Source organism: Temnothorax curvispinosus, unplaced genomic scaffold (assembly GCF_003070985.1).
Source record: "Temnothorax curvispinosus isolate PA1 unplaced genomic scaffold, ASM307098v1 QBEX01015128.1, whole genome shotgun sequence".
NCBI classification, from domain to species: Eukaryota; Metazoa; Arthropoda; class Insecta; order Hymenoptera; family Formicidae; genus Temnothorax; species Temnothorax curvispinosus.
Genome location: NW_020224908.1, coordinates 878 through 10,858, shown reverse-complemented (window position 1 = coordinate 10,858; position 9,981 = coordinate 878). Strand labels below are relative to the sequence as shown.

Sequence of the window (9,981 nt, the reverse complement as noted above, 5' to 3'; positions counted from 1 at the left end):
AGAATCGAGCAACACGATTGGTCGAAACCTTACTGTTACGTTCTACGTAAAGTGCGTGTGTGCCCTGCTTTAATCTTTAATTATAGAAAATTAGATGCTGGAGTTATACTGGCAGAACCTAATTTTCGCGTACGTACCATTTTTTATTAGTTCTATAAAATTATAAATCCTTTTCCAGGATTAAAATATATACACGCAAACGAAGAAGAGACAAGTCAACGTTGAAAAAGAAAAAAAAATTTATATTTTTATAATTCCTTTCTTTCTCAACATAAAGGTGACTCGTCTCTTCTCCATTTGCGTGTATATTTTAATCCTCGAAAAGGATTTATAATTTTATATAACCAATAAAAAAATAGCACGTACGTGAAAATTACATTTTGTCGGTAAAACAGACGATTCCAGCATCGCCGTACGCAGCTTTGCACATATGCAAACGACTTTTTGATGCTCCCCTCATGAAATTCGAACTAAAAACGCGTGGCTTTGCACATCTGTAAAGGGCCTTCTCTGCATGTACTTTATCGATTGTCCGATAAGACAAAAAAGGTTAAAAGGGTTCAATTTAGTAAAGAAGAATTTTTTAAATAGTTTGTTAGGATTCCTTAAACAGGAATTTATTTATTTATTTAAAAAATACTAATTAGAATGATTAACAAAAATTGTGCATTTCAGGGTTAAACAAACGGGAATGGACATTGCTTTAAATTAATTTAAATAAATGGAATGCTGGACACCGCGAAGTCCGCGAATGCAAACGAGCGCGCGCGCTCGCGCGTACGTGCGAGCGAAGTTCGCCGCGAAACGGCGAAACTGCGAGAGGCGACTCGGGCGACCGTGGCGCGCAACAGCGGAAGTGACGTCACGCGCGGCGCAATATGGCGGACGCAGGACAACGTAAACAGTACGGCGGTCACGGCAGCTCATATGTGGGTGAGTATTTTGTCTAATTTTTCATCGTTTCGCCCGGCACGGCGAGGCGCCGCGTCACGCCGATCGCTCGCGTGCCGTCGCCGGGATCCCGAGCTCGTCGCGCGCGTCTCGGACGTGAGCCAGCTGTGCGCGAGCTGACCCGCGCAACGTGCCGTGTCCCATGCCTCCTCGCCGCTTGACACTTCGCTCGTGCCGCTTCATCTCCCGATTCTCGGGATCCTCGTTGATACCCCTCGCGCGTCCGCGTGAAATTTCGATTTCCCGTCTAAGTACGAGCGACGTGTAAATTCGCAAATCACGGTGACGAGAGACGAAACGAGAAAGGGGACGAGAGTGAGTGAATGAGTGAGAGAGAGAGAGAGAGAGAAAGAAAGAGAAAGAGAGTGACGTCGCGCGAATTCCTTCGCGAAAGACGAAGCGCGCGTAGGCTGCGTGTTCGCGCTTCCGTGTGTGATTAAATACCGGTATAACCTCGAGAGACGGCATCGAGATTGTAAGAATTGCATCGAGAACGCGAGCGATGCGGCAGCTCTCGCGCGGAGGTTATAACGCGCTCGCGTAACAAGAAGACGCGTAAACGAGAAAAACACGTCGGCGTCGCGTGGCAGCCAGACGACGCGAGCGCCTATAAATATCGCGCTTACGCGCGCGCCGAATCCACGTAACGAAGAAGAGATCCTGACGAAAGAACGAGGATGACGACGCGATCCTCGGAGAGTACGTTCTCCTCGTAGGTGCCGCCCGCTCGCGGCGAAAGCGTGACAGCTCTCCGCTCCGCGGCCGCTGCGTATATCCGCGCGACCTTGCGTTTCGATTAGTCAGCAAGCTTGAGAATTGCACGAGCTCGTCTCCCGCGGCACGTCACGCGTCACCCCGTGGCACGATCGCAGTCAAGAGACTGCCCCGGCGACGGCGCGACGCGATGCGTTAAACTCGGTAGGTTTCCGTCGTCAAGTCTAACGCAGGTTGTTGCACAGCGTGGATGAGGTAACGCTGACGTAGGAACGCTCCAGCTATATATATAACGGTCGTTTCAATCATGCAACGTTTGTCGTGCAAGCGCGAATGGCATCGCGACGGTCGATCGCGATGGATCGGGTTTTTAATGTAAAGAGAACACAATATAAAGTCAGAGCGGAACCAGAAAATCGAAAGAATCGAAACCCATTGCTGTACCCTGTTAAATATTTAAGGACGAAATTTAAACGAATACCTTGAGTCAAATAATATTTTGTTTTTAACTACCATGTGTGTCGTTAAAATTTATTATTTTAACAAAACGGTATAATTATTTTAACTTTATTGGTTTAGTTAAATTAACGATTAATTGAGTAGGAAAACAGCGACGACTATAGGAATGGTTAAAAATGACTCAAATTCAGTATAATTATGCACTAACTTATGAACTTTAACAGTGTACTCACATATTCCTCGTTTCTAGAGTTACATGTATGTTTTAACGAAAACACTGAATATTATATAGATATACATATACGTTGTTCCAAGGTTAACAGGAAAGTGTTGTCTCTACCAGTTTTTCTTTAAAAAAAAGTGATTAGTCATTGCTAGAATCTGTTTTACAAGTTTATACTCCCAACTTGAAAAACATCCCGCGACCAATGACTCTGCTTCTTTTCGCAACGAGAACTTCGAAATTACGATTGTTTGCAATGAGTACTAATCTACGGTCGCGCGTTTCAATTAATCTGCAGTTACGTGATTGCGGATGAGATTGCGATTCTCCGAGAGTGTGTCGTAAAATCAATATAATTCAGTCACGTCACTCACATCGGCCGGTTATTTGCTACAGACGGACAGGAGACGTTACATTTCAGATGACGCGTTATTCTATCACGGGGGTGGGGAAAAAAATATAGTACCGGAGTAAATATATAGAAAACAAAAGCAAAAGCGCGGGAAAGAGCGCGACGCGGATAATCGGGTTGCAGGGTGTCCCGCTGGCGTCGACTGATTTGATTTCCGGAATTAAAAGAGTATCAAAGGATGGCAAACAACGCGCGCGAGAGGAAACGCGAGAATGTGGGCTCGTACGTTGTAAACGAAGTTGGTCTTTTTAGAATCGGCGTGTCGCTTTAATCCGGCGACGAGCCACGCGCGTGTACGCGCCCGCGTCTGTCCGTCTCTCGTTGCGAAATTAGCGAACGTGTTTTTTCGCGTCGATGCAGAGAAATCCGAGAAATGCACTCTTTCTCTATCTCTGTCTCTCTCGTAACGTCGTCCCACCGGCGATGCCTCTCTCGCATCAGGAAGTCGTAATATTATTTCTCGCATTAAATGAAATCCGCACGACAATATGTTGAATGGAAAAAAAATGCGCCGGTACGCTCAAAGCGGCGCAACGCTCTAATAACACGCGCGCGCATATACACGTGTATACCGCGAACGAACGAGCGCATAGCTCGTTCCGGAATTGGAAATGAGAGTCGCATATTGGCGAATACGCCTATTCAGCCCGACGTGGCGCGTGTTTTATTGAATAGCATCGATAGCTTTGCTTTGCGCCGCGCGCGCGCGCGGCTATGTATGCACGTCCGATGGAAACGGGAGCCGTGCCGGGGCCCCCTCGCTTTCCCGATAGTTTACGACGATCCCCCGTCGCCGGGACGGGAAACAACGCCTCAACAATAAATTTCTGAGCCGCCCGCGATAAATTAGGGCGGAAGTCCGAGCGTTACACCGGATTCGCGCGGTGCGGAGCCCGAGACAATTCACCGAGTTAATTGAAGTTGATTCCTGCGGTACTTCGCCGTCCACCTGCGGGACGTGTCACCTTTCTCTTCTCGCGACCACGATGAGGCGTTCTTTCTCTATAGATCCGGCAAAACATAGTTGGACTGCGATTAGCCTCGGACGAGGGAAAAGTTTCCGCGTGCTATACCTTGATTCCACTATCTATGACTTTCGAGCACAATCATGTATACGATCGTAATGGTTTTTTTTTCTTCTTCTTGATGACTTGTGTTTCTTCTTTAGAGTTTCTCTCACATCCGCTTGAAATTAGCACTGTATATCACTCTTCGACTGGTAACGGCTATACGTTTCCATGCTGCTAATTACCAATTATTCTTTTTGTAGGTGGCTGTGATATTCTAATTAGGAAAAACTGATACGCGATTGTGCGCGCTCGAGAACCGGGGAAAAAACCCAATTTTGAAAATAATGCGAGTATAGACGCGCGTATATCGTGTCAATTTGCGTCCTTGTTCAAGCCGTAATAACTCGAACTGTGATACAAAGTAAAGTTATACAAAGGATGTCAATTGGCTGATGAGAGGTCTGACGATCGAGCCAACGCGAATGCTCGTTCTCGTCGCGCGTCAATATATACGCGCGCATACATACTTAACATGTAAACTGCATATCTCCGCTCGAGTCGGATTCATCGAGCGCTCTCGCGTTTGTGCACTTCGCTAATTAGACTTGCATTATTCAGTCGGATGAATCGGAAACCAATCGGTCGTACGCCATTAATCGCGATCCAGCGATACCATGGCGAAAACGTGGATTCGAGAAAGAGGGAAAGCTCTTTGCGAGGGGGTCGTCAATGTTTAACGGGGTTGACGGGTGTGCGCGCGGTTCCCCCATAAACAATTTTTATTAACCCTCTCTTAGTGTGAAGACGTTTTGTATTCAAAGTTCTGAATAGCACGGCATCGAGGTCGTAAAATGAAAGAGTTGTACCTCGTGTAATGCGTTTGTAGGCATAACCGACGCCGCAAATCTCGCAGCTCTAAAACGCGATCGCGAGAGCATTTTCGAGAGACACACAGCCGTATCTCTGCCGTTTTTTCTCATAACCCGTGCAACGATGCAATCGAGTTAGTCGGGGCACACAGTAAAAACAAGCGTAAGTGCAATTGCATATGGCGCGACGAGGCATATTGCTTTTATTTGTTTTATCGCACGACGCAAGAGACGCGTACGCGCCAACTTATCCCGGTGGTAACTTTGTAAAGTGTGGCCTTTAAAAGAGACAAGTTCAGGGATATTGATTCTATACAAGCTGCACCGTGCGTAAGTGACGCGAGTCAATTAGCTGGAAATTGCGATAAAACTTGTCGTACTACAATAGACTTGAATAGACCAATGTACCTTCCATAATTAAACCTGAAGCGCATTAAAAGAAATCGTTAAAAGAAATGATTCTTTTTTCACATATAAATTGCATCGAAATAAACAACTCAATTATGAGAAATTATATTGTCGTAAATTGTTTTAATTATTAAATTTGTATCGATCGTTAAAAATTAATATTTACATTATAATCCGATGGAATTACGTTATAATCCATTTCGCATCGAATGTTATCGTGTCTTATCTCAGCGTAACGCAGTCATGAAGATTTAAGAACCTGCCGGCTGCAACTCGCAAAATCGCGAGAGGGTAGAATCGTTCGGGCCGTTGCAGAGCTCATAACCAAACTGCATACGGTATTGCATAAACTTCGGGAGTCGCGGTTATGCTCGGCATATACGCCGAGATGGAAATATAAATAAACCTCGTGCCGGATAACATCGTGTGTGCGAGATTAACGATAACCGAGATGTCTGAAGGAGCCACAATAATCCTAACTCACATTCGTTTACACGAGGGGCGATTTCTTATTTCTCTCTCTCGTTCGCCGATCCCGTTCGCATTCGTTCGCTTTTTCTTCTCGCAATAAACCCTCATTTGTCGTAAAACATTTGCCTCCGCACGGTGTAAATGCTTTAGTGGGGGGATATACCTTCGTAAAATAAATATCTTAGGGAAAAGCACATCGTAATTTTCACGTGTAACGCCCATCGCGATCGTTAACCTCGCGCTTTACCACCCGTGCAAATCGGTTACCGATCTAAAATCCTCATAGTGACAGCCACTGACTTTGATTATGTTTGCTCGCCGATGTCACCTCGTAAATCGGCAGTGCGGTTTAACAATCGCGCAAAGTAGGAAAGTAACGCATAAGTACTCTTGAAAGCAGAAGAAATTTTATTGCAGAGCTTAAACCATTCAAAAAAATGGATTTATCTAAGCTTCCACACGAGCTTTATCTTTCTTTCTAAGTGTATTATAATTCAAATAAATGATATTTCGGTATCATCTTAGCATAATATTTTAAAAGCATTACTTAACCGTATACTTTTATAAAAATAAAGTGTCTAAAATTATTCCAAAATGTCGCGAAAGTTTCTATTTTATCTGATATTTTTTTACACAAAATACATTTAATGTATATAACAAAATATTTATATAAGATAATATCTAAGAGTAATAGTTGAGCACAATTTTAATCCAAGTCAACAAGTAGGTTGTACTCCCGTTCTTCGATAATTTCTATTTATTACATTTATAAAGCGCTACTTAAAAGTTTCCACGAAGATGCAGTGCCAATATTTGCGACATATGGCGCGATCTTCTTCCCAGTTGGCGTTCGTAAATGCGAGAGTACGAAATTACTCGTGTCGTTCATTTCTAAATTAAACCTAAAGCTCGTTATTTCTTCTACAGTCCGCGCAAGGATACTAGCCACGTCATACACCGTCACGAATTCATGCAAAAAGCGACACGTAAAGCAATTCAAAGGTCAAGAAAGTCCAAGGTGCATGCATGATACTCAGAAAATGATATTAACTAATGTTCGACGAGTTTAATTTTTCTGTTGCATCACTGATTACAGATTTTTTGTCTTATTTGAAAACTAATTATTCTTCGCCAGACAGTTTTTCAATGTTTTAATTCCAAGAAATTTCTCATTGGATAAATTCTAAATCGATTAAAGAATCTGTAGATGAAAATGTTGATACATAAGAAAAACTTGTACTTTGTACGTTATTTTTTAGTAGGTTTTTAATAATTTGTAGCAGTTATCTTCTCTGTATAATCAATCTACTTTTACATCTCGTTAAAATTTATTCGTGAAACACTGCAATTAGAAACGATATATATATCGTGTAAGTCGTTTTGCACACAGACTATGGAATATGGAATCTTGCCAAAAAAGCTCATTCCTATGATCCCATTTAGATGGCACGAACGACAGATTGATTGAGACGTTCAAAATTATGCTTAATTATGAGAATTTTGATGTATTGATTATCAATTATTATTTGCCATATCTACTGTGACCTTATTTCAATATTAATAGAATACGAGCATTATAGCAAAATATTTCTCCGAAGGAAATACTGTTGTAGAATTATGACGACGTCAGCACGTGCTTCTTTTGTGATCGGTATCAATAATAATCTTATTGCCGCTGGCAGTGTTCAATTAAGTTTTTACGCTGCGCATGGAAGTCTTTAAGTTTTGCGTTTGCTCGTTTTGCAGACGTTAATGCATAATTTTTATCAAATATTCTTTATGTTCTTGCTCTCTTGTACAGAGAATTTATTACTATCTTAATTTTTATTAAGCGGATCAAGTATCTAATTTTTCATCACAGCAGTATTATTTAATAATACAGGGTACATATTGAAAAGACATTTTCTTTATATTGTACAAAATGCAAAAGATCAAACAAATTGCTTCAAGATATAATGACAGAATTCACCTTTTTCGTTTATTTTTTGCGGTAGATCTAAATAATTGTATATAATTGCACATAAAATAATCTAACACGTGATGTAATATTATTTCATGTTAATTCTTTCACAATTATGATCAATGTTTGATAATATCGAACACTTTAGAAACATAAAACATTATTCTTTGAGCGAATATAACGTCTGATCATGGCCATCATTTTATTCTCTTTTATCACTGACCACACTCGTTCTCTCTCTCTGAGATCACCAATCGCCTTTAAATCCACTCATATCCATGTGTCGAGCGAAGCTGAACTCGACGGCGTAAAGCAATATCTTAAGACGTTGATGACATCGTCATCGTATCCTGCATTTTTCATGCCGACTTCTAACCTCCCACTTTCAACATAAAAACGGAGCGAATGTATATTTCCATCGGCGTCACCTCAAAACTGTGCACTCATATCTTGGAAAGACTTTTTAAAATCGCGATTACAAAAATTTAGTATTCTTTAATAAATTCTGTACATTTATTTGGGACAATAAAAGATAAACTGTGGCGAAGTAAGGATATGGGATGTTAAAAATAATAACGCTGTAGGTATTCTGTGAAATACAGTTTTCTAAAATAATTAAAGAAATATTAGTTTTTAATAATAAATATATTGTGGTTCTAAGTTATGATACGAGGGACCTTTTGTTTTTGTCATTGACAATAACAAAAAATTAAAAGTATACATTACATATAAATAATCTTCAAAGTATATCTTTCGAACGTATAACTTGAGGGTCATAACTTCTCCGAATGACGTGAGGTTGTAGTCTATTTATTTAAACTCCAGACCCACGCGATAGCTCGACGAAAATCCTGTCGGCGCCCATGTGCGTGTGCCCCACTACCGTTTCTACGATTGTGTCAGTCTGATTTCTTGTCGGTGTCGGCATCGCCACTCGTGGGATGCTGCCAACTAGCGAGGTTCGCCGTCACGCACGGCCTCAAGAGTGCCGACCATCAGGGACTGGGATATTTCTAGTCTGGCTCCTCTCGCGGACTTAGTATCCGAGTATCGTGTGTGCATAGTGCATCTACGCGTCGCGGCCGAGTGTTTCGCCCCGATATATATTTAATTCGCGTTCGTTTTAATCCTGACGAGCGTCGGGTGTCGTGTCGATTCGGTGACGAATGTGAGAGCCGGTGATATGGCCGAGAGAAAAGCCATAACGCCGAGACGGAAACGGCTCAACGACCCTTCTGGGTCAAGGCCGTCGGAAAGGTCGAATGTACCGAAGGAACCGGCGAGACCGCCGCGAACGAGGACGCAGCAGACCGTATATGTGACGCCGATTAACAATTCCGATTTCGGAAATGGCATGCAACGTAGCGTGTTTGTGGAAGCGCAGCAGAAGCCGAGTTAGTTTGTCAAATAATTTTTTAGAAACGCGATCGTCTCCTCTCTTCTCTCTTGTCGATTGATTCGGTATCTAGTCCATGAGAAACTGATTCGATGTTCCCCGATTTTTCTTTTCCCTTATTTTTCGATATCTTATTTTTGAAATCACTTTTCATGTAAATAATTAATGAAATTGAAAAGTTTTATTAATAAAAACATTTAATAAAATAATAAAATGTTGATTATTGAAATTTTTACGAAATTTTTAGGGAACAGTGATTTCAAACTAGATTTATTTATACGATAGTTGCGTTGATCTTTCCTTTCGTATTTATAAATTTATTAAGAGCCTAGACAGGATAAAAGATCGATGAAAGATTATTATCGATTTCAAACCGACTTAAATAAGATTCATTTGTCTTTAATTACTTTTAATAGTTTAAAGCAGATTTTACGCGAAGCACGAGCATGATAGTGTTCAAAACAGTGACCTAAACGTATCAAAAATTTGCTTTCAGCCGAGAAGGCCCCGATGACGACCCTCGACGAGAACGTGAACCGTGTACCACGACAACAGCATAAGACAACCGAAAATATGGGTGAGTTGCTTTTCTAAGTCGGCTTAAGTATTTGTCCGACTGCTTTCTTCAAATCGTTTGTCCGTTTGTTTCTCCGCCTTTTCTCGTTCGTAAATCGCGTCGCTGATCATAGCCCCGTTGCCCCGTATCGCTGAAAGCCTCCTAAAAATGTAACGATTCCGTGTGAATTTCTAAGCGACGACCGACTTCTTAGGCGCACACGAGAGTCCCCCTTTTCGCGGATAAAATACTTTTCCTTGGTGTACGAGAGAAAACCAACAAAAAGGACTCGTCGCTGGATCAAATTTTTGCGACGGGTTCGCTACGGCCAGTAGCTTTCTCAGGCATCGCTCGAGTTCTATCTGCGATTCTTGCGAGAGATTTGCCCCGAGTTTACAACTTTTCAGGATCGTTCGCAGCAAAAGCCGTCTTGTTCTTTCGAATTCACGTGAGTCCTCGTAATATCTCGGTCGCATATATTTCAGAGGATTCGAAGAAAAGGATGCAGTGTGTGAAAGTTTGTTATTATATCACGGGAAATGTGAAATTTTC

The 9,981-nt window shown here is 41.9% G+C and overlaps 1 protein-coding gene across 2 annotated transcripts; it reads left to right on the top strand.

Annotated features, from left to right (window-relative positions):
- Positions 1–7,569: 7,569 nt before the first annotated feature.
- Positions 7,570–9,486, top strand: LOC112465339. 2 transcript variants are annotated; one of them, XR_003042009.1, is made up of 3 exons: positions 7,570–8,057; positions 8,303–8,871; positions 9,370–9,486. XR_003042009.1 is itself a non-coding variant. In XM_025032849.1 (2 exons), exons 1-2 carry the CDS (start codon positions 8,661–8,663, stop codon positions 9,465–9,467), a joined length of 309 nt encoding a protein of 102 aa, XP_024888617.1. In that variant the 5' UTR covers positions 8,213–8,660; the 3' UTR covers positions 9,468–9,482. The 2 variants fall into 2 exon arrangements, 1 of the variants encoding a protein (XP_024888617.1); XM_025032849.1 differs by lacking the exon at positions 7,570–8,057 and having other exon boundaries at positions 8,213–8,871; positions 9,370–9,482.
- Positions 9,487–9,981: the final 495 nt, after the last annotated feature.

What these genes read in the sequence shown, in the direction of transcription:
- LOC112465339 (XM_025032849.1), top strand. Translation starts at nt 8,661, where the DNA reads ATGGCCGAGAGAAAAGCCATAACGCCGAGACGGAAACGGCTCAACGAC. An exon ending in GGAAGCGCAGCAGAAGCCGA is followed by an intron (nt 8,872 to 9,369) that starts GTTAGTTTGTCA and finishes ATTTGCTTTCAG; the next exon opens with CCGAGAAGGCCCCGATGACG.